Source organism: Ahaetulla prasina, chromosome 8, assembly GCF_028640845.1.
Source record: "Ahaetulla prasina isolate Xishuangbanna chromosome 8, ASM2864084v1, whole genome shotgun sequence".
NCBI lineage: Eukaryota > Metazoa > Chordata > Lepidosauria > Squamata > Colubridae > Ahaetulla > Ahaetulla prasina.
Genome location: NC_080546.1, coordinates 15,181,778 through 15,206,262, shown reverse-complemented (window position 1 = coordinate 15,206,262; position 24,485 = coordinate 15,181,778). Strand labels below are relative to the sequence as shown.

The following is a 24,485-nucleotide window of genomic DNA, read 5'->3' as shown; positions in this document are numbered from 1 at the left end:
TGCATTCCGGTGGGGTCCCCCGCAGCAAGAAGCATTCACAGCCCTCAAGAAAGCCTTCGTCACGGAACCCGTCCTGAGGCATCCCGACCCGCTCCGGCCTTTTGTGGTGGAAACGGACGCGTCCAATGTGGCTCTGGGAGCGGTGCTGCTACAGGCTCCGACGAATGGTGGCACACTTTTTCCCTGCGCTTACTACTCCGGAAACTCAACCCTTCCGGCGCAACTACACTATCTGGGAAAAAGAGTTGCTGGCTATCAAGGCTGCATTCGAGGCTTGGCGACACCATCTGGAGGGGGCCCGACATCAGGTGGAGGTCCGAACGGACCATCGGAATCTCGAGCACCTCACCACAGCTCGGAAGTTGAACCAGCGGCAGATCCGGTGGTCGTTGTTTTTTGCCCGGTTCAACTTCCGCGTGACCTACATTCCCAGCGGTCACAACCGGAGGGCGGATGCCCTGTCCCGCAAGCCAGAGTACCTCTGCGCCAAGGACCCCTTCCTCCACGGACGGTGCTGCCGGCAGAAGCCTTGGCCGCAGCACGGGAGCCAGTGGACTTGCGGGCCCAGGTGCGAGGCGCAGCGCCAGGACGCCTGGTCGCAGCAAAGGAGAGCGGAGGTGGGCCCCACGCCTCCTTGGACCTTGGAGGAGGACTTACTCAAGTTTCGGGCGATTATATGTGCCCACAGGACCACTCCGAGCCCTCGTCATGACCCAGTGCCACGACAACCCTGCAGCAGGACATTTTGGGTTCTTCAAGACCCTCCACCTGGTGACACGGACCTTTTGGTGGCCCAGTGCGGCATGATATACATGCCTACGTGACATCCTGCGTACCGTGCCGGCAAGCCAAGACCGCCACGGGGCCCTCCCGGCTCCTCCAACCCTTGCCGACACCCGACAGACCCTGGGGCGATCTCTATGGATTTCCTGACAGACCTGCCGCCGTCCTCTGGGTTCACCACGGTGCTGGTGGTGGTGGACATGCTCACCAAGATGGCACACTTCATCCCATGCCGCGGACTGCCCACAGCCGCAAAACGGCCCGTCTCTTTCTGCAGCACATCTTCCGCCTCCATGGTCTACGGACAGGGTGGTTTCGGACCGCTGGAGTTCAGTTCACAGCCCGCTTCTGGAAGAGCCTGATGGCGCGTTGGAGGTGCAGGTATGTCTGTCGTCATCGCACCATCCGGAGACCGGCGGGGTACAGAGAAGGTCATCGGTATACTGGAACAGTATCTCCGTTGCTTCATCAACCAGCAACAGGACAACTGGGCGACTACCTGTCTCTGGCGGAGTTTGCTTTTAACAACTCTCAGCACACCTCTACTCAGATGACCCGTTCTTTGCCAATGTGGGGTACCATCCGCGCTCTTCCTCTGGCACCACGGACTCTCCTGTTCCCAACGCAGACCTTCCTGACGGAATTGCATGCGGTCCAACAGTTGGTACGTCAGCAGCTGAATCGGGCAAAGGAGGACTACAATCGGTCCGCTGACCGCTCCCGATGGGCAACGCCCCCGCTGGCAGTTGGAGACCGGGTGTGGCTCTCCACCAAACACCTCCCGTCCGGTAAAGAAGTTGGACCACCGATTCATCGGCCCGTTCCCTGTCGAGGCAGTCATCAACCCGGTAGCCTACCGACTGACCCTGCCACGATCCATGCGGATCCACCCCGTTTTTCACCGGTCCCTTCTGGTTCCTGAGGCCACACGAGTCCCCTTCGGTGCCCAACAGCACCCGTCACTGTCGCCGAGGACGGGTCGGAGGAATCTGAAGTCCACAGCGTCTGAGACTCTCGCTGGCTAAAGGTCGTTTCCAATATTTGATCGCGTGGAAGGGATACGGGACTGATTTCTCCTGGGTAGATGCCTCCGGCGTTCATGCCCTGACCTGGTGCAGGCCTTCCATGAGCAGAACCCAGCCCGACCGCATCCCGATCGTCAGCCCGGGGAAGGGCCCTGCGGTGAGGATAGTGTTGTGACCCAGGTTCCTGGACCCAGACTCCTGGACTCGGATGATTCAGAAAATGAGGAGAAGACCTGGCAAGCCCTGCTTCTCTTGAGCCCTCTCCTCCTGGCACCCACTCAAAGGGAGGGGCCGGCAAGGCCTGATTCTCCCGGGCCTTCTTCTGATTTGGCAACGCCCCAAGAACAGTTTTGGAGGGACGCAAGATTACGAAGGCTTGATCGGCGTGCGCAGCAGCGGAAGAGTTGGGACAAAGCCAAGTCATAATTGTCATGCAGTGACATCTGCAGAGACTATAAATAGGAGGCGGGACTTCCTGGTTTTTTGTCTCGGACAAAGCAATGAATTTGGCGCGAGCTAATTCATGGAGGGAAGAATATATTCGTGAGTAATTCTGGCCTTATCTATAATTTCCTCGTTATCTCCAGAAACTTGGCAGGCCCGTGGGTAGACGTGGCCAGGACATGTATCTATGTAAATAAAAGGAAAAAAAAAGGAAGGCCTCTGACGGACTCTTTGCTGGGAGTATTGGGGGAAGGGAAACAGAACATACATGCTATATACATACATAAATATATACCTGTACCATACACACACACACACATTAATCGCTGTCTATTTTGAATCATAGCGGAAAGAGGAAACCTGAGAGTTCACAAGGTTGATGCTATATTTTGAACTGTTTCATAAGTTATCTGGTGTGGAGCGATGATGTATGAACTGGTAGCCCTGTCACTCCACTCTCTGGATCAGGTCATTATTTTTCTGATTCGGCATCTCTCGCTTTGCATTGAGAGAACAAATTTTATAGGAGTAATAAGTCTGGAGGCTGCGTAATTAGTTCAGTCAGTAATAATCCAGTAACTTCTGTAGAGTTGGATTCACTGGCACGCATCCCAATACTAATGCTGCCAGCGTCTGTGTCATCATTCCAAGACACTGGAATAGCTCGCATAGAGTTTTTAGGGTCTATCGCCGGTTTCAAAATGTATATATAAAAGCGAAAATGACTCACGCAGTAATGACGAAATCTCCAGAACTGTAAAGCCTACAAATGTGAAATTTGCCTTGTATGTTCCTCTTTGCTTCTAGGTGCTCACTAAGAAAGGATTTTTTGAAATGACCATCAGAGCATTAGTAGTTTCTATATTATTATTGACACCCTCTGATGCTAAGGAGTTCTACTCCCCCTCCCCACCTGAAAAGAAATCTGTTCCAAATGCAAAACACAAGCAAGTTTCACAAGTTTCAGTTTCAGTTTTACTTTCACAGCAGGAAGCAGCTTTAATACAGAACACTTGAGCTAAGCTACCCCAGCCTCCTTCCTGACTCCTTCTTGCTCACATAGCAAATACTTGAGTTTCCAAACACCCCTCAACTCTCTCACACACTGACAGGATGCTAGCCAGATGAATACCATGGATACTGCGGGCTGGGACATTCTACTCCCCCTCGCCCTCTGTTCCAATCGCCAGTTGCGTTATATTAACACACACTGATGCTATGGAGTTAGTTACACATTCTACATTAAGTTTCAGACTGTAAGTGTCAATTTATCAAGCCTGAGCACATAGTTTCGTAGCAAAGCACGGGTGTCCAGCTAGTTGTTACATATAGCAGAATCAGAGACAGTACAAGGAAACCTCTCAGAAGATGGATTCCATTCATTATGCTAGACCAGGGGTGTCAAACTCTATTTCATTGAGGGGTGCATCAGGGTTGTGTTTGACCTTGGGGGAGAGGGAGTGGGTGTGGCCAGCTCGACGTTGCTCGAGGGTGCCTGTGGCTCGAGCACTCTGTCAGTGAAAATGGGCTCCCATGCTCTGCTTTCACTGCAAGAGGGCCTCCTGCAACCCTCTTGCAGTGAAAACAGAGCTCGGGAGGGCTGCACATGGCCATCCCGAGGTCTGTTTCACTGGCAGAGGCACCATGGGCCGGATCTTCGCTGTTTACAGCGTGGCTCTGCAGGCCAGATATAAGCACTCCATGGGCAGCATTTGGCCCCCCAGGCCTTGAGTTTCACACCCCTGTGCTCGGCCTGCAGGGTATATGGCAGTGACTACAGTGGCTCTGTAAGCGGCCCGCGGCCCATACATAGTAGACCCATTTCTCTAATCTTCCCACTCAGTGGAATATCTGGAAACCAGTGGTGGAATTCAATTTTTTTTTTACTACCAGTTCTGTGGGTGTGGTTTGGTGGGCGTCGTGTAGCTTGGTGGGTGTGGCTTGGTGGGCATGGCAGAAGAAGGATACTGCAAAATCTCCATTCCCATCCCACTCCAGGGGAAGGATATTGCAAAATCTTCATTCCCACCCCACTCTGGGGCCAGCCAGAGGTGGTATTTGCCGATTCTCCAAACTACTAAAATTTCCGCTACCGGGTCTCCAGAACTAGTCAGAGCCTGCTGAACAGCACCCCTGCTGGAAACCATGAGCATGGTTTTCTGTTCTGAGGACAGCTGATGGAGCATGTCAATTACAAGTGCTGCCATTTCCTCCAGGCTCTTAGCTCCTAACTACTACTATATGGATGCGTACTTCAGAAATGGTTCTCCCGCAGCCTGGTGATTTTTAGGTGAAGTGGTAATCACCCTCTTTTCAACACTCAGGAGTATATTATGCTGCAGGTTTTGGACCAGGGCAAATCCTGGACTGTGTTTTCTGAAGGCTATATTTTTCTTCTGTGGCTCCCCATATGTCTGATGCCTATCCCCAAAGATTCATTGAGATGGATCATCAGTCATCTTAATTGTTTAATGGTAGCTATACCAGCCGTAATTTCTTTTCACTTTATATCTTGTGCTGACAATGCTATCATTGCCTCCTGATAAAAAATGACCCTCCTTGTAGTCCATCTACCATCTGGACCTTCAGTCTCTTGAGCTGATGACAGGTGATTTAGCATAAGTCTCCAGAGCTCCAAGAAGCCACGGACAGGGAAATGCATTAAAATGAGATGGCAACTTTTATTATGATGTTTTGCTCCCAGAGAATATACATCACCATTTCATATGTGAGTGCCTTCAGTTTGAGTTTTTGTTGTTGCTCCATTCCAATCTGCCTTAACTACTATTTTAGGCTGGTTCCTTTTCATTTCCAGACAGGCCCTTCTTTCCTGTCACCACCCCACAAGGCAATTTCAGAAAGCTCACCGTAATCTATATCCCCTCCAAACACTTGGTTGTGCCTTCCTGAAGATTTGTCAGCATTAATGAACAAAATCCATTGAGCCTTAGCAAAATTGGACCTGTGCCTGTTGACCATGAAATTTGGCTATTGCCCCTAGCTCAATTATGCTGGCGAACCCCACCGTTTACGGTTTCCCTCAGAGATAGGGTGATGGTTTTCAGTCAGATCCATTTCCCTTGAAAGCCATTTATAATTTTTACTTTTAACGAAGAAATGACTTTGCCCACATTTGTCCCTGCTTCAGTGAATCGTTTAGGTGTGCTTCTCGGTGCTCTCTAGGTGTTCAAAGGCCTTGGCCTTTTGTGGGAGTAGAGCACTTATCATTCTGAAAACGTAGCAACTGTTGGAAAGTTACAATCTTCCAAGGAAATGTTTTCCAGCTTGGAAGCAGAAAATGGCCTACCGTATTTTTTGGAGTATAAGATGCACCTTTTATCCCCCTAAAAGTGGGTGGAAATTTAGAATAGAATAGAATTTTTATTGGCCAAGTGTGATTGGACACACAAGGAATTTGTCTTGGTGCATATGCTCTCAATGTACATAAAAGAAAAGATACGTTCATCAAGGTACAACATAGGTGGGTCGTATAGACCAAATAAGGGTGTTTTTGGGCTCCCAAGCCCTCCGCATGGCACATTTTTGCCCTCCCAGGCCTCCAGAAGCACTCTGCAGTGCTCCCACTCTGTAAGCCAAAAAACGGGCCCATTTTTGGCAAAAATGGGCCATGCGGAGCACTACAGAGTGCTTCTGGGGGCCTGGGAGGGCGAAAATCTGACGCGCGGATGCCAAAAGCTATTTTTTTCTTGTTTTCCTCCTGGAAATTTAAGTGTGCCTTATAGTCCGAAAAATAAGGTACATATTGGATCACAGAGATTACTCATTTCACATGAATTATTAAAACAGCCAACAGTGTGTGTGTGTGTGCGTGTGCGTGCACGCACACTTCAGTTCAGGCTGAGCCAATATAAGTTGTATCTTTTCACGGGATATCACTTTTCAGGATCCAATCTGGTCCAGTTACCGGGACCCGAGGTTTTTGTCTTCCGAGCTTTTGGATTTGTGCTGAAGCTCATCCTCAGGGAACTTGTTCTCTGTAGCAGAGTATGTGCTCTTCTTGTGTGTGGTATTTATAGGGCCTGTGCGGGTTGTGTGTGGCGTTTTTAGATATAGATTGGGGGTGTGTTGATGCCTGGCTTTTAAGTCATTTAGTTGTCCTTTCACTTTTGTCATTTGTTGAGCTAGTCTTACCATTAATTTTTGACACTGTACTCAGATGCCAGTCTTACATTTGATTGGCTAATGTTATCATTAAGCCACTGTATAAATCAGATTATTACTTATATGTGTGTAGCATTACTTATACTTTAAATATTTAATTTTACTTTAAATATTTTTACTTTAAATATTTAATTTATACTTTAAATATTTAATTTTAAATTAAATATTAAAATTAAAAATATTACTTGTGTGGCATTAAGATCACAACGAAGGACATGTTGTTTTCTCTGTAACTGCAATTCAGATCAGTTCAGCTCTACAACTACAGTTCACTTCAACTGCTTTCACGCAGTTCAAAGACTTTTAGTATAAATGCAGAGACAATTGTTCAGAAGCTTGAAAATATAGAAAACAACCAGTCAATAGAAATGCTGATTTACCACCAGCTTATCAAGTACTTGTGAGGTGAGGACTTGGCAGCACAAGGAAATAACAGCCAATGACTTTAATAGCCAGCCATCAACAACCAAATCAACTACTAAAAAGCCACACACAACCAGGCACCCTGTAAATACCACACACAGAATAGCCGAAAGCACACATTCTGCTAGAGAGAATTTCCCTGAGGATGGGCTCCAGCACAAGTCTAAAAGCTCGAAAAACTAAACCTCTGATCTTCCGTTTCCAACCCAGATTGGATCCTACAGAAAACAACTTGTTATGTCTGATTGTGGAAATGAAGGAGATAGTTGCGCAATTGCCTTTAGTAAATTGTAGAGTTTTCAAATTCATATTTGAACCTGTACAGATGTCTCAGTTTGTAACGTAACTATGCTGCAAATATTTAGTTATCCACTGGATGGCAGCAATGAGGGGTTGTTTTTTCCTTCCATCTGCTGGTCACATCGATCTTTGCCATCCAGATATGGGAGAGTTACGGCTTGCTACTTTCCTAGCATTCTAAAATGAGGAAATGATGTGAACGATGCACCATCTATGTTTCCTTCTTTATATATGGGAAAGTAACCTTAACTGGTTATATTTATTTGTATGTCACTTAACTTGAAATCTGCTACAATCGTTAAAATTACCTTAGAGTGAATCCTTGAGCATTTCCAACGTTTATCATTTGAAAACATTTTTTTTTCTTTAATATATTTTCAGAAAAGGAATGCCTCTCAACGTGTGTTCAAAACATGCAGCAATCCGATGATCTTTCTCCCTTAGAAATAGTTGAAATGTTTGCTGGGCTATCCTGTTTCCTCAAAGATTCCAGTGATGTATCTCAAACGCTGCTAGATGATTTTAGGATATGGCAAGGATATAATTTTCTTTTTGATCTTTTACTCAGGTATGCAGACCGTGTTTGTAAGTATATCTTTTTGCTTAAATGAGGCACCTTACCAATGTATAAATATTGTAAATAAAATATTATTATGAATATGCAGGTGAAAAATTCAACCTTCTTATTAGGCTATATCAGGGGTCTGCAAACTTGGCTCTTTTAAGACTTGTGGACTTCAACTCCCAGAGTTCCTCAGCCAGCAAAGCTCTGAGAATTGAAGCCCACAAGTCTTAAAAGAGCCAAGTTTGCAGACCCCTGGGCTATATTAAAATAGTACTATCCCACAGAGACTGTTTTAGCTTCTAGTTCTAATTTGATTAGAAATATCTACTTGAACGTTCTATCATCAATTTTTTTTTGATACGGAGTAATTTTAACATTGCTTCTTTGCAATAGTGGCAAAAATCTGTAGCTCGGGTGTAGGATGAGAATGGAGGTTCATGTTGGTTTCCAAATGTTTTGTTACCAGGCTAGGTAACATCTTCAGGGGAATTGAGGGAATTCAGAAGGACATCAACATTATTCCCTAAAGTCCTCTGAAGATGTTATCTAACGTGGTAACGAAACATTTGGAAACCAACCATAAGCTCGGAGAACAAACCTCCACTTCTATTGTCTATGTGGAGATTCTCAGTCAACCAGGTCATGGTGGTCTCAAAAGATGCTTTTCCAAGAGGCAACTGGACTTTCTGGTTTTTCTTTGAAGATGTTTTGCTTCTCATCCAAGAAGCTTCTTTACTTTACTTTACTTTACTTTATTGTCATTGCACCTCGTACAACGAAATTAAATGCCATCTTCAGTGTACATTGTAACTATAAAAATAAAACACAAACACACATCCTTTGCATTCTATACAATTGAATTAAAAACCCCTGTTACTGCATTAATGTTATGCTATACAGTAGAATTCAGTATAGTTACTGCTCTGGGACAGAAGCTGTTTTCAGCCTTTTTGTCCTTATTTTTATTGCCCTGTGCCATCTGCCAGTTGGTAATAGTTCAGAAAAAAAGGGTGCCCAGGATAAGATGGATCTTTAAGAATGTTTTGAACTTTCTTAAGGCATCGGGAGCTATAAAGCTCTTCCAAAGAGGGGAGAGGGCAACCAGTGATCCTCTGGGCAATGACTTTCACCCTCTGGAGCGCTGTCCTATCTGTGCAATTGGCAAACCATACACAGGTGCAGTAAGTTAAGGAAGAGCTGAAGAAGCTTCTTGGATGAGAAGCAAAACATCTTCAAACCAGAAAGTCCAGTTGCCTCTTGAAAAAGACTCCACTTTGGGACTCCACTTTCATTGCTTCTTTCTTATAAAAAATACTGGAAATAGTCTCTTACTATCAAATCTAAGACTTGGATTGATAATGTGATCCCTGAATACAGTGGTTTTTTTTGAAAAAGGGATGTTTACATTAAACTTTCAAACACATTAACAAATAAAATTAATTGTCACTTATTTGCCTCTTTCCTTATGAGAAAGAACTGGAGCTTTTTCTTTATCCCAAACTTTTTCTAACTTATTTTGCAAAATTTAATTGGTGTCTTTATTTTTGACATTATTAGAATAGACGGGTTGTCCTCGGGCGTTTCATGAAGAAACGTTTTCAGTGATATAAAGAAGGATGAAGTACGGGAATTTATGAAAGGATTAGTGCACATTGCCTTGGACTTTCCAATCAAACTTAATTGTCCTTCAGGTTGTTTGGCATTTAGAAAGCCTAATTTGAAAGCCTAATCTGAAATAAAGCATTGATAATAATTCATAAACTAATCTAGAATTTTTTGAGTGGTGAATCAATTTCAGTTCCCTTCTTTGGTAAGGACAGTAACCAGTATTTATTTATTTGATTTATTTGATAATATCAGAATTTAACTGACATCGTAGAGTTAACTATCACCCTTTACTTTTTGTTTTTAAGTATTTACCTTATCATTCTAAGAGTTCTCAATTCTGCAATATATGGCCTCAACATGATAAAGTAATTTGTGCAACCGCTCCCCGATAAACCAAATTGTTTCAATATGATTAGTTGAAGAAAAATATATCATCATCTTCGTTTAATGACTCCATAATCCCTTGTGGGGTGGAGTCTGGGCAACCGGATGTCCTTCCTGACGCCAGTGTGGAGATTTGTTCAGCAGATATATTCCCATTGTGCCCAAAGAGAGAAACATCTGCCTCTACCTAGGATCGAACTCACAGCCTCCTGATTGTGAGACGAGAGCTCCGCCTCTAGGTCACAGCACCACTCCGGTTGAAGAAAAACATATAATGATAAATATTAATAATTTCAATCTATAAATCCAGAGAAGGAGGACTCCAACAACTGCTCATTGTGGCTTTGTGCAGGTAGAATGGGAACATTGCCAAAACTCACTTACTAGTTTATGGTAGTCTTAGACTGGTGTGGCTGTAAATCTAAGCTCTCCAGATTCTTAAACCGTTTTTCTAGAATTTCCTTATTCAGCAGTAAACTCTCAATCATGACTCAGCCACTGTAGATACTGTATTGCAGTCAAGAAGGAAATAGACTACAAGCAATTTACTTATTACTGCAGTATATACCAAATCTTTATATACTGTATACCAGTGCTTCAGCATTTGGGCACTTTTTTCCTTCCTTTCTAAGTTAATGGATATTTGGACACTCTTTTAAAGGTTCAAAAAGGCACTGGAGATTTGTTGTTACAAAAGTTTTAGTTAGTCTATAAAGATCCCTGATATGCCAGCTTCGTAACAGCCTCTGTCATATCTGAATTCCTCTTTTTTCCTATTTAACTTAATATCTATCTATATATTCCCCCAAACAATTTGTGGGATTTTTAAAAAAAAATGAGAAATAGCTCCTTCCTTGTATTACAACACTGCCATCTAACAAGATGAGATAATTTTATGGTGTCAGTAGTAACTCCACTCCTCCATACTGACATAGTACATTAATGAAAAACCCGATGATTTTCATTTGTATATTCTTGTGAATCAATTCCCCTGTTTTGTCCAAAGAGGTTTTCCTCAATCTCTGATGGGCAGTTTTCAGGGGCAGTTTTCATTGCAAATGCTTGTGAAATAAATATGGGTATTTGCTACATGCATTAAATGTGAAGTGCTTTGAATAGGAAATTACGTTTGATTTAAAAGAGCATAGAGGGAAAGGAAGATAAATTACTTAAAGGTAGACGGTATTACAGAATATATAGCCCAAGTTATCTCTTTTAATCCCCTATTCACTCAATTAACATTTTGCATAGAAAATTTCATTTAGGAGAGCGTGTAGACCTAACCATAGCTTCTGAGACAGATCTATGGTGTGGATCTGCTTAAAATGGCCTTAAGGTTTCTAAAAGATTCCTGTTATAATGAGCCCTGAACTTTGGAATGATGCTAAAAAAAATTGTGTTTGAAATCAACTAGTGTTGTTAATTAATTTATTGCAATATTCCAGATTTCAATCCAGAGAAAGCCACGGTTTTTTGTTCAGTAAATGTATGTGTTTTTCCTGAAGGTTAGAACAAGCAAAAGAGGCAGAATCCAAGGATGCGTTGAAGGATTTAGTTAACCTGATAACCTCATTAACAACATATGGTGTGAATGAATTAAAACCAGCTGGCGTTACTACAGGGGCACCTTTCTTACTGCCTGGATTTGCAGTTCCACAACCTGCAGGCAAAGGTACTATTATTCTTTTTCACCTTATACATGCATAATAACATGGACAGTATGTTGTCCTCGGTTTTTATAGAAGTTCCATTAAAAAAAATCTGTCCCAAGATTCTTAATCATGTGCTTAAATAGACCCCAGAATAATTTATTTTTTATCCATGAAAATATTCCTTAGAATATGCTCCTTTGCTTCTTAGAGCATCCAATTACTTATACAGTCATTTTGAATAATTGCTTAGCAGTTTTTACAGCTTTAAATTATTTAAATTAAAATATATTTGATGTATACGAGTAGTACTTGATCTTGGACCATTTGTCCAGCAACCAATTAAATTTACATCAGCACCGAACAAATGGTGATCATGACCTGTCCTCCTCGGAGTTCCAGCCATCCCAGTACCCCTCATGGTTAATTGCAATCTGAGTGCTTGGCAACTCACCTGTATTTCCCACTGGTTGCCTAGCACCCTACAATCACATGATCAGCCTTTGCAACCGTTCCTGCTGGCTTCCCCAGAAAGTCATTGGGGAAGCTGGAAGGGAATGTCATAGGTTGCTGGGGGTAAGCCTCCCCTTTTGTATTCACTCCATGCTGGCCACTTGTACACCCTTCCCAACCCTCAGCAAACCTCCCTCGCATCCATTTCAGATCCCTGCCCTGCCTGGTTTGGAGAAGGCCAATAGTGTGTGTGTGTGTGTGTGTGTGTATTACTTTCCCTCTCTCTTTCTCTCTTATAGGTCACAACGTGAGGAATATCCAGGCCTTCTCAGTCCTACAGAATGCTTTTCTTAAAGCAAAAACCAGCTACCTTGCACAAATTATTCTTGATGCCATTTTGAATATATACATTGCAGATAACGCCAACTATTTCATCTTGGAATCCCAGCACACTTTGTCTCAATTTGCGGAGAAAATTTCAAAGCTTCCAGAAGTACAGACAAAATACTTCGAGATGCTTGAATTTGTCGTCTTTAGCTTGAATTACATACCTTGCAAAGAACTGATCAGCGTCAGCATCCTCTTAAAATCCAGCACCTCCTATTCCTGTAGCATTATTGCCACAAAGACTCTGCTTAAGTTCACGCGGCATGACTACATTTTTAAGGACGTTTTCAGGGAGGTGGGACTTCTGGAAGTGATGGTGAATCTCCTGCACAAGTACGCTGCTCTTTTGAAAGATCCTACACAAGCCCTGAATGATCAAGGTAGATCCCATCCCCCACTTTTCCCCCTTTTTTAAAAATCTACTTTCAGTTGGATTTTTTTTTTAAAAAAACCACACCTTTCAATTTATTTATTTTTTTGGTATCAACTGGAAATGCAAATTATAAATACTCTATATCAGGGGTGTTAAACTGGCGGCCCACATGCAGGCCACGCCCACCCCAGTTCTGTGAAGGGGAAAAAAACATTGCGATACATCACGTAATGGCAACATGACACTGCAAGTTTGACACCTGTGCTCTATATGGTTATTTTGACATTTGTTCCAAGCGTAAAACTTCCCCCAAAAGAAAATTTTGAACCTTCCCGGCTACTGTCGAATGCTTATATGTGAAATATAATATTTAATGCATTGTGGCCACACCTATAAATTGTGTACCCTTGTCCAATAAGCTTACATTTTATACAGCAATGTGAACCTGCAATAAATCAGTGCTGAGTGCTACACCAATGCTCATTTTCATAGCAATTTTACATAAGGTATTGTATATAAAGTAGTAGTGACATTCAGAATTAATTAGCATAATAAAACCGAAGAAATACATTTGCACGTGTTAGTGGCAAAATGAAATGGGTGTGTGTTGTGAAGGGAAAGCATATTCTTCTACTGTAGCTTCTTAAAATTGTTTTTGTAGGAGACTCAAAAAATAACAGTTCATTTGAAGACCAAAAACAACTTGCCTTGCTGGTTATGGAGACCTTGACAGTACTGCTCCAAGGATCAAACACAAATGCAGGTATTTGACAAATGATTGGTTGAAAGAAATGAGCAATAACTGTTAGGCCATGATGTTTGTTCTCGAAATTTATTTAACTCTATCCTGGACGCCATGTTTATGTGGTTTTTTGAGATGTGAAACCAATTGTTTGAAGGGAAAAAAAGAGTAATAGTAGCAGAATTCTTATTTCATTTGGTATTTTTAGTAATTATTTTTATTTAAGACATAGACCTGCATATAATAATACATTAATTTTATGTTGGTCCATGATTGAAATAAAATAAATAGTAATTACATTTGGTCAAAGTCAGTTGGACATTTTCCTTAGCAATTGCAAAAGGTAGATCATTAAAGTATTTGAAGTTTTGTGTTTTGAAAATGCATTCACTTTTTAAAAAGCAAAGTAGTGTATAGTGTAATATTAATGCAATATCAGGGGTTTTCAATTCAGTTGTACAGAATGTGAAGGATGTGTGCTTTTATTTTATTTTTATAGTTTTTCTTATGTATGATGTATACTGAAGATGGCATTTAATTTCGTTGTAACGAGGTGCAATGACAATAAAGTAAACTAAACTAAACTAAAATGGAAAAAAATTGGGCTTGCTGTAATCCTTTCCCTCCCATTTATAAGGTTTTTGAGATAAACAAATGAAACTTTATGAATCTGGTTACAGTATCTTGTATAATGATTATAAAATTCTAAAACAGTTTAAAAAACATTGAAACAAAATAAAATCCACAAAATAAACAAGTATAAACAGCAGTTGTGATGATTAATCAACTAATAGTAAAGCCAAGAAGCAGGACCCGTTACACATCCCAAGCCCCAGGCATAGCTTTACTATGTATTTGACTAGTTTGCTTTTGCTTCTGAAAAATATTTAGATATTTATTGCATACAAAGGACCATGAATTGTATTACATAGAATTGGAAAGGCCATTTATATCATTCCACTCACTCCAGAAATCCAAATCAAATCAAGTGGTCTTAATTTCCTCTTGGAACACCTTCGCCATCTCTCTCTATAGTTGTTCCTAGTTTTTCAGTCCTGATGTTAGGATATTTTTCCTGATGAGCTAGGTGTATCTTGTCATGCCGATCATTCAACCTGAATCTACCTTCCTGTATTTGGGGTGCAAGAGAAGACGGACCGTGACCTTTTTCTATGTTATATCCTTTCAAATATTTGGAGAATGGTGCAATATTTTCTCTCTAATCTTTTCTAAAGCCCTAGCCAAATCCTTGAAGCTCTCTTCACAGGAAAGCTTCTAGTTCCCTGATCATTCTTGCAGATGTTTCAGATTCTTTGGATGCTTCTTAAAGTAAAGTGTCCAGAACTGTATATAGTGCTTAAAATGATGAGGGGGGGGGTGTCTTATCAATTCTTCTTCTTCTTGTGCCATATCCATCATTGGACGTTGGCGATCATGTTAGTGATCCTATTTATCAACAGCTGCATGAAAAAGTGCTGCTGAGTTTTGCCCAAACCAGGCCCTTAGATTTGGAAGCTATGATGTTCTTCTTCTGCCTGGACCTCGTTTGCCTTCAATCTTACCAATGCAGCCTTATCAATGCAGAATAAAATTGAATAAATACTTCCCATGGTTTAAAAATTATTATTTCTGTCAATTCAGGCTAAATTACATTTGCCCCCCCTTTTTTTTTGGAACCACATTATATGTCTGACCCATATTTTTTACCATCTTCTTTTCCAAGATTTTCACCGTAGGTATTATTAGAAGCTATGTGTAGCCTATTTTATTACTGTGCATTTAGTTTTGGTTGCCCATGTGAAGAATTTACGATTGTTTCAAATATCATTCTATAGTTTTCAGCTAAAACTATTTTTGTCTTCTAGAGGATTAGCTATTCTACCCAATTTTCTATCATGTGTATATTTAATACGCATTCTCTCCATCTCTTTCTTCAAGTATTAATAAAACTAAGGAAGAATAGAAAGCCTAATACCAATTGTGTGACATTTCCCCGAACCAAACCTATATCTTATTCCAGTTTGGAGTTATTGATCAACATTATTTGAGTTTGGTTTTTGAGCTAGGTATTATCTTGTCATGCCAAGCAGCCCAAATTTAGCTAATTTACTAATGAGACTGTCATGGTGAACTTAATCAAATACTTCCTTAAAGTCAAGATATATTATGTGTGCAACATTCCCACAATCTATTAAAGTTACCCAATCAGAGAAGTGATATAAGAGTCATTGAACAAGATTATTTTTCCTATAGACCCATAAGTGGAAAATAACCGATTAACAAAATACATAGTTTTTGCCACAAATTGCAATCTCTTTGAAGTTTATGATTTTTGGAAAAACTGCTGTTCCTGATTTGGAATGCTTACTGGCATTTTTGAGTTGGCATGGTGTCTTTGAATTTGGTTAGTGGTATTATTGCAACAATTTCACTTGTTTACATTGTAGGCATCTTCAGGGAGTTTGGTGGAGCAAGGTGTGTACATAACATCGTAAAATATCCACAATGCAGGCAGCAAGCCCTGATGATAATCCAGCAGCTGGTGTTGTCACCAAGTGGTGATGATGACATGGGGACTCTCTTAGGTTTGATGCACTCCGCTCCCCCCACAGAATTGCAGTTGAAGACTGATATATTAAGGGTACGTACGCAATTCTTATTTCTCCCCCCCCCAACTATTTCATGAAATTAATCTTTCTGTCACAATAATCAAATATAATTGTTCTGAAAATTAGTTGCAAGTTTCAAAATCTGTTATATCAAAATATGTGTGTGTTATGAAAGTTTAATGATCCAAATAACAAATGTAAACCGAAGAAATAAAATCTTGAGATATTCTTGAAATACAAAATATCAAGTTTGCACAATAAATCTGAGAAAGATGGTTGAGTTGAGTTTAATGAATGTCCTAGAACAGTGATGGCTAACCTTTTTGCCAGGCAAAAAGGCAGGGGGTGGTCTCGTCACGCATGCACGTGCCCACACCCATAATTCTATGCGCCCCACGCATGTGCGCGCGACCCCCCCCTCCCCGTTTCTGGCACGCGATGGCCCGGTAGGCCTGTTTTTATCTCTCACCTGGCTCCAGAGCCTCTCTATGAGACTCCTAGAGGGGCTCTGGAGGCTGGGGACAACAAAAAATGTCAATTCCTGTCCAACTGGAAGTTGGCAAACGGGCAGTTTCTGGCTTCTGGAGAGGCTCCGGGGAGGTGGGGAAGGCCATTTTCGTCCTCCCCAGACTCATAGAGGGGCTCTAGAGCCAGGTGAGAGAGAAAAATGGGTCTTCCCCACCACCCTCCAGGCCCTCCGGAGGCAGGAAACAGCTTGTTTCCCTATTTCTAGTGGGCCCAGAAGGCCCCAAAATCAGCTGGCCGGCGCACGCATGCACACCGGAGTTGAGCTCGCGTGCCCACTGATGTGGCACATGTGCCATGAGTTCTCCATCACAGTCCTAGAACTAGCACAGAAGACTTGTTTCATTATTCAAGTAACTTAAGAAGAGTAGTTGCAGGACTTTGGTATGTCTTGTTTAATGAAAAGAAGGACTAGAGGTGACATGATAACAGTCTTTCAATACTTGAGGGGCTGTCACAGAGAAGACGAGGTCAGCCTATTTTCCAAAACACCTAAAGGCAGGACAAGAAGCAATGGATGGAAACTAATCAAGGAGAGAACCAGCTTAGCACTAAGGATACATGTCCTGACTGTGCAAACAAGTTGTGGCTTCTCCATCGCTGGAGGTTTTTAAGAAGAGATTGGACAACAATTGTCTGAAAAGGTATAGGGTCACCTATTTGAGCAGGGGGTCAGGCAAGAAGACCTCCAAGATCCCTTCTAACTTGTTATTCTCCTAAATAAAATACATAGTGCAGAAATGACTAAGATACAGGATTGGCCAGGATTGGCTTTTGTAAATTGGAAACTCAGGTTGTGGAGTTCACAAGGTCAGTAAAATGAAGACCCAGATTGTTGGACACAGTATGCTTTTATAATCCACTCGAAGAGTGATTTAAAGCACTGTGCAGTGGTATATAAATCTAAGTGCTATTGCTTTTAATCTATCAGTGCCTAGATGCATCTAACAAATGCCCGAGAAACCCTATGCTGTCTTATTCATACTGCCGTATTTTAAACATCCACGTAGGCCTTGCTTTCGGTACTAAAGGAGAGCCATCGGACGAGAACCGTTTTCCGGAAAGTTGGTGGATTTGTATACATCACCTCGCTATTGGTAGCCATGGAGCGATCCTTATGCTCTCCACCCAAAAACGGCTGGGAGAAAGTGAACCAGAATCAAGTCTTCGAACTGCTGCACACGGTGCTATGTACCTTGACTGCAGCCATGCGTTACGAGCCTGCCAACTCGCACTTCTTCAGAACTGAGATCCAGTACGAAAAGCTGGCTGATGCTGTAAGGTTGCTTGGCTGCTTCTCAGACTCCAGGAAACTCAGTCCCGTGAATGTCTTCCCCTCCAATACCCAGCCATTTCAAAAACTATTGGAAGATGACCTCGTCTCCATGGATACTGTCTCGCCTACTTTGAAGCATTGCAGCAAACTCTTCATTTACCTCTACAAAGTAACCACCGATTCTTTTGACAGGTATGTCGTAGACTTGTAACAGAGTTCTGAATATTTGGGTATATCTCCTTTCGTGTCTGAGATGCTTCCCTCGTGTAGCTTCCCACAAGCATTCAAGTACATAGGCATCTCATAGCCATGAATGAAGGCAGATAGACGTGTCCCAGGATATATGTTGCAGGATCCAATCTGGGTCGGTCATCGAGACCAGAGGTTTAAACTTCCGAGCTTTCAGATTCGTGCTGGAGTCCATCCTCAAGTAACTTCCCTCTACCAGAATGTGGTTGACATATTCCGGTAGAGAGGAGTTCCCCGAGGATGGGCTCTAGCACGAGTCCGAATTCAGAAGACTAAACCTCTGGTCCCGGTGACTGACTCAGATTGGACTCTGCATTTCATAGCCATTTGTTTTGGGGTCCTTGGTTATTTTCTTACTGAATGTTTTTGTGCACGGATGAAGTTACGTAGTAGGGTAACAAAACATCTGCAAGAAAACAACCAAGCTCAGAAAACACCAGTTCAACCCTGAACCACAAATATTCTCTTCTCTTGGTGTCACATGTTTTGGAAGATTGAAATTCATGTCATGTATACAATATTAGTCCAGAGAAGGCTAACTTAGTGCAGTGCTCGCTCTTTAAGATGGATGAGGGCCAACCATTTTCTTTTAAGTCCCAGCTCTTTACTGCCAATGATTTATGTGTCTAATCTCATTTTATAACTACATTGTAAACACAATTTACAACAGGGAATTGTATTGGAGAAAGAATTTGGGTTTTTTGTAATAATGATTACAAAAGGGACACAGTGGCTCAAGGGGCTAGGATGCTGAGCTTATCGATTGAAAGGTCGGCAGTTCAGCGGTTCGAATCCCTGGTGCTGCCGTGTAACGGGATGAGCTCCCATTACTTGTCCCAGCTTCTGCCAACCTAGCAGTTCGAAAGCACGTAAAAAATGCAAGTAGAAAAATAGGGACCACCTTTGGTGGGAATGTAACAGTGTTCCGTGCACCTTTGACATTGAGTTATGCCGGCCACATGACCACGGAGACGTCTTCGGACAGCGCTGGCTCTTCGGCTTTGAAACGGAGATGAGCACCGCCCCCTAGTGTCAGGAACGACTAGCACATATGTGTGAGGGGAAGCTTTACCTTTACCTTTTTAATAATGATTGCCTGTGTTATCTGGATGTTGGAAAAGAAGGATAGGGACTTCTGTAGAATAATAGTTGTGGAGCAGCAAATTGTTTTGCTGAAATAATATCTTTGTGTTTGAAAGCTTAGAAGTGCCATCGTCACTGTATATTTACCTATAGAAACATCATTTATTCATAACTTTGGATTCATCCAAAAAACGTATCCTTTTTTAAGCCTTTGTTTATTCTTTGTTTGGAATAAAAACAAGCAAACAAACCAACTTTTAAGCCTTGGTTTAAAAGAGGGTTTGTTTGCTTGTTTTATTCTGTTTTTTTAAAAAAAAAATCACAAATCAACATTTAAAAGCAGGGCCAAATTTGTACTTTAAATAATATATGAGTTTTAAAGGTTTTTGGAATTAAAATAATGCTTGTTGGAACATGTCTTATTTTTACAGTATTTAAGAGCATTTGAAGCATTTGATTTCTGGATATACTGGTATTCCTTACAACAGAAATCAATACATTTAAATATACGTTATTGTACTGTAGACTGTTGTCTATGCTTTTTTTTTCCATTGCTTTCCTCTTGATGGAAAATACTAAACTATAGCAGTCGCATTTTGAATCTTGATGCTATTTGTGCAGCCTATATTGTGATACTAACACAAAAACTCAGACTTAGGGATAAACACAGGGAATATTTAATGTCTATTCATAACAAGATTTAAGTATTCCCCTGATTGTAAGCATATGTGAAAATAAGTTCTCTTTCACTGATGTTAGTTTATTTTTTAAAATCATAAACTATATATTTAAAGTATTTTCAGATTTCTCAATAGTTGATATTCTCTGATGATGAAATTTAAGGAATCTGTACTAAAATTATTGCTTAAGTATTTCTCTCCTCCCCACTTCTTTCTTTCTACTTCTTTCTACATCTTTCTACTTGAGCAACATTTTTTGAAAACTTCCTACTGTATTATAGACTAATGATGAAACTGTAATAGTATCTGCTTATACCGTGTTTCTCCAAAAATAAGACCCTGTCTTATATTTTTTTTGAACCCTGAAATAAGCACCTTATTTTCGGGGAAGTCTTATTAATTTGGGGCGCATGGAGCAAGACGGGGCTCCTCTTGCCGTCTTACCTGATTTCCAGTTCGGTCTCCCTAACCCTAACCAGAGAAAATGGTGGGGACCGGCTGCGCATGCGTTTAAATATTTTCAGGCAGGGCTTATTTTTTGGGGGGGGTATTTTTGAGGGGGTTATTTTAGCACATGCTCTCAAGAGCCCGATTGGGCTTATTATCCGGGGAGGTCTTATTTTGGGGAAAACACGGTATTACATGTACTAAAAAGTGATCCTCTGTTATCTTTTCTAAATCCTAAACGATCCACTATGTCACAACGGGAAGAAGCAGCTGTTAACAGCTCAGTCTAGCAATTCCGCCTTAATGCACGAATCACTGTTAAACATGAATTTTGCTTACTCTGTATGTCTTCGAAAGCTTCCTACGTTTCATTCTGTTTTCGTTCGTTGAATGTTTTGTCGTCTTTTCGAGCTCCTCCTGAAAAATCCATTTCTCGTGGTGAAACTGTAGAACTAACAAAGCTTCCGGTCTCCTGTTCTCTTTTCTAACTTCTTTCTGTCCCCTCTGTGTCTGTTTTGTCTGTAGTCGTGCTGAGCAGATTCCTCCTTGCCTGACAAATGAGTCTACTCTCCCCTCTCCTTGGGGCACACCAGCTTTGTCCAGGAAAAGGTACCGATCCTTTTTAAACAGAAGTTGTAGCTAAAAAGGTTGGGTTGTTAACCTTCCCCAAACTGAGACCGTGTCTTTCTGTGTTCTTCAATCGTTGTTTTAAAACTTTCTCTGGAGTAAAGGCTCTCTTATTGAATCCATAAAGCAGGGGTGTCCAACTCGATTTCATTGACAGCCACATCAGGGTTGTGTTTGACCTCGGAGGGGGTGTGGGGTGTGTGGCCAGCTCAACATCACTCATGTTGAGGGCAGCTGTGGTGGCGTGGGGGGGGGAATCCACTTTTGCTAGTAGTTTGTTTTGCTAGCATTCTGCCAGTGAAAACGGAGCTCAGGGGGCCTCGCGCAGCCCCACCCCCAGCTCCATTTTTGGTTGTGACGGCCTCCTGCAGTCCTCTGCCAGCAAAAAGGGCCACCGTGCACGGCCCTCCTGAGCTCCGTTTTCGCTGGTAGAGGCACCACAGGCCGCTCCTTTGCTTTTTCCAGGGTGGCCCTGTGTACCAGACCTAAGCACCCCGCAGGCCGGATCCAGCCCACAGGCCTTGAGTTTGACACCCCTGCCATAAAGCAATCATTAACATATCATTAACTTCTGTAACTGTGCTCCTTTTTTCCTGTTATATGTAATCAATCTGTCTGCAATTAATTTAACTGAAAGATTTATTAAGAGGTAGGTAGGTAGGAAAGAAAGGAAGGAAGAAAAGGAAGGAAGGAAGGAAGGACGGACATTCAGATTATATTGATTGGTTAGAAATTAAATCAGTAGGTCTGGCAAGCTACTCCTAACTACAGGTTGTCTTTGACTCACAGCCATTTGTTTACCAACGGATTGAAGTTACAACAGTCTTAGAAAAAGGCTGATATATTACCTGTCCTCTGAGTTACGACCATCATAGCCCCCCGTGTAACTGTCATTTGAGTGGTTAGCAACTGGTTTGCACTTACAATGGAGACAATAGCTTGCAGTCATGTGACTGTGATTTGTGATCTTCCCAGCTGACTTCTGTCAAGCAGAAGTCAATTGGGGAAGCCAGGTTTGCTTAACAACCACCTGAGTCATGTATGCAGTACTGCAGGCTGCTTCTGCCGACTGCCCACTGCCAGCAGTTCAGCAGTTCGAGTCTCACTGGCTCAAGGTTGACTCAGTCTTCCATCCTTCTGAGGTCGGTAAAATGAGGACCCAGATTGTTGGGGGCAATAGGCTGAGTGTGAAGCAGTGTATAAGTCTAACTGCTATTGCTATTATTTATGTAACGACTGTGGTAATATGGTAACAACCATTTCACTTAGAGACTAAAATTTCAACCCCAATTGTGGCTATAAGTCAAGGACAACCTGTAAATTCAGTTTATTTCAGTGGACCTAGGCCAGGGGTCTGCAAACTTGGCTCTTTTAAGACTTGTGGACTTCAGCTCCCAGAGTTCCTCAGCCAGGTCTGGTCCAGACTATTAAGATTATTGAAGTTTCCCTAAATCTTCTTACAGTTTAAATAGAAATATTGCTGAAATTTCACGAGATTCGGAAATCTTATGAAATGTCACCTATTGTTAATTTATTTTTCTTGCATCTGTTCCATCTGTTGCCCAATGGTACCAGTAGCATGAAAAGGTTGGAAGTCATAGTTTAGAATTAGCTAAAAAGAAAATGTTTTTATATAAAAGAAAAAGTTAGTTTTATACAGCTAATCCAAGATTGGCAAATTGTATTCAATATTTTTTTTTTGGCAGTTGAACTTAAAGTTCATTTATTCCTTTAGATATCACTATCCTTTGGATATCACTTATCCATTGAGTGCAAAATACAGTTTCTTAACTCCCAATTCTCAAAAAGTTAAAACAAAAAGTAGAGAATGGGACATAATGAAACTTGATAAATTCTGTCTGACATCGTATTATACAGTCTACTTTCCTTGTACTGATAGGTTCAATCTGGAAAAATATGAGTCCCGAGGCCCTATTTATATGTCAGGAATGTTATGAATACTTTGGATCAATGTGTTTCTGTTTAGAAAAATGAACTCAAAGATGAATATTCATAAGAGCTACATAATAGTTGAATGGGCATAAATTATTGCTTATCATTTCCTGTTTCCTGCACTCTTGTTCTGTAATATCAGAATTTAACCCCAAACAAGGTTTACGGTAGATCACCTGTTACATAAAGCCTGACATGAACTGGGATTGGGATTTTATTCAGTTCAGACCTATAGGGAGTCATAAATATTTAGGTGAAAAACACATACCCAAACCCGGTTTGCCTTAAATAGCAGATACCTTAAATGAGTGTCTCTTAAGCCAGTCTATAACCTTGTAAAAACAATAAATGATGTCCCTCCCAAATTTACAACTAAAGCTTGAGCCTTCTAATGTTGGAATGAGGTAGAAATTAAAAATATAACACTTACAATCATTAATCTTTAATCTCTTTATCTCAGGACTTCTGAAACTTTGCAGACTGCAACTGCCCATGTAGGATTGCAAAGACAAAATGAGGGGCAAACTCTTGTGGGAGTTTTGACAGTATTCCCACTTTCCCTGCACAAACAAAACGGAAGCTTTATGCAAATGGGCTTTGTTTTATGGTAGACAGACAGACAGACAGGATTCTCAGTTGCTTAAAACCTTGATGAGTCCCAATTCACAAACTTAGAGCCCCTGTGTGGCCAACTGCATGTAGCTCCCATTTAGAAATATTCATTCGTGTGGAACTGCCACTTCATTTAATTCTATTCTGCCTTTGTTGTTATAAATAACTCAAAATGGTGAACATACCTAATAGTCCTTCCTCCTTAGATTTTCCCTACAACAACAAACCTGTGAGGTGTTGGGCTGAGAGAAAATGACTGGCCCAATGTCACACGGCTCGTTTTCATGTCTAAAGTGGGACCAGGACTCACTGTCTTCTGGATTCTAGCCTGGTGCATTAACCACTAGACCAGGGGTGTCAAACTCAATTTCATGGAGGGCCGTATCAGGATTGTGTTTGACCTTGGCAGGAGAGGGCATGGCCAGGGTGGGCACGGCCAGCTCAACATCACTCGTGTTAGGTGCGCCTCTAGTGACCCGAGCGCTCTGCCAGTGACAATGGGCTCCCAAGCTCTGTTTACGGCTGCGACGGCCTCCTGCAACCCTCTGCCAGTGAAAACGGAGCTTGGGAACACTGCAACAGCCTCCTGCAACCCTCTGTCAGTGAAAACATTTTAGGTGGCAAAGGCACTGTTGGACGGTCCTTCGCTGTTTAGAGAGCAACCCCACGGGTCAAATTTAAGCACCCCATGGGCCAGATCCAGTCTTGAGTTTCACACCCCTGCAATAGACCAAGCTGGAAACTTTTTCAACAAACCCTTAATGAGTTATTTAAATAAATAAACAAACAAACAAACAAACAAACAAATAAATAAAAGTCTCTAGATGTTAACCTGCTGCTTTTAAAAAGTGAGTTAAAGAAGTAGAGATAGTATTACTTTGAATGTTGAGTGTCCAGAAACATCCTTAATAAAACATATTATTTATCAGTTTGTTTGTTCAATTTATTTGCTGCCTGCGGGGCTACTCTAGGTAATTTATGATAATTTAAAAAAAGGGGATGGTGGTGAAAGGAAAACATATACATAAACATATATATAACACTGGTCCAATGAAAAATTGTACAAAAGAGATGGATTGCATCCATCAAAGAAAGGGACTGAGTTA

At 41.7% G+C, this 24,485-nt stretch overlaps 1 protein-coding gene across 6 annotated transcripts in view; it reads left to right on the top strand.

Annotated features, from left to right (window-relative positions):
* The window catches only part of WDFY3 (WD repeat and FYVE domain containing 3), a 204,679-nt gene that overhangs the window by 74,772 nt on the left and 105,422 nt on the right, over positions 1-24,485 (top strand). For 4 of the 6 annotated variants that reach the window (XM_058192067.1, XM_058192066.1, XM_058192063.1 and 1 more), the window contains 7 exons: positions 7,539-7,725; positions 11,220-11,386; positions 12,116-12,583; positions 13,238-13,339; positions 15,766-15,959; positions 17,463-17,920; positions 20,713-20,796. In XM_058192067.1, the coding sequence (XP_058048050.1) occupies positions 7,539-7,725; positions 11,220-11,386; positions 12,116-12,583; positions 13,238-13,339; positions 15,766-15,959; positions 17,463-17,920; positions 20,713-20,796 (1,660 nt within the window). Of the gene's footprint in view, positions 1-7,538; positions 7,726-11,219; positions 11,387-12,115; positions 12,584-13,237; positions 13,340-15,765; positions 15,960-17,462; positions 17,921-20,712; positions 20,797-24,485 lie in introns of those variants that run through there. The other 2 variants (XM_058192068.1, XM_058192065.1) reach the window with 2 other exon arrangements.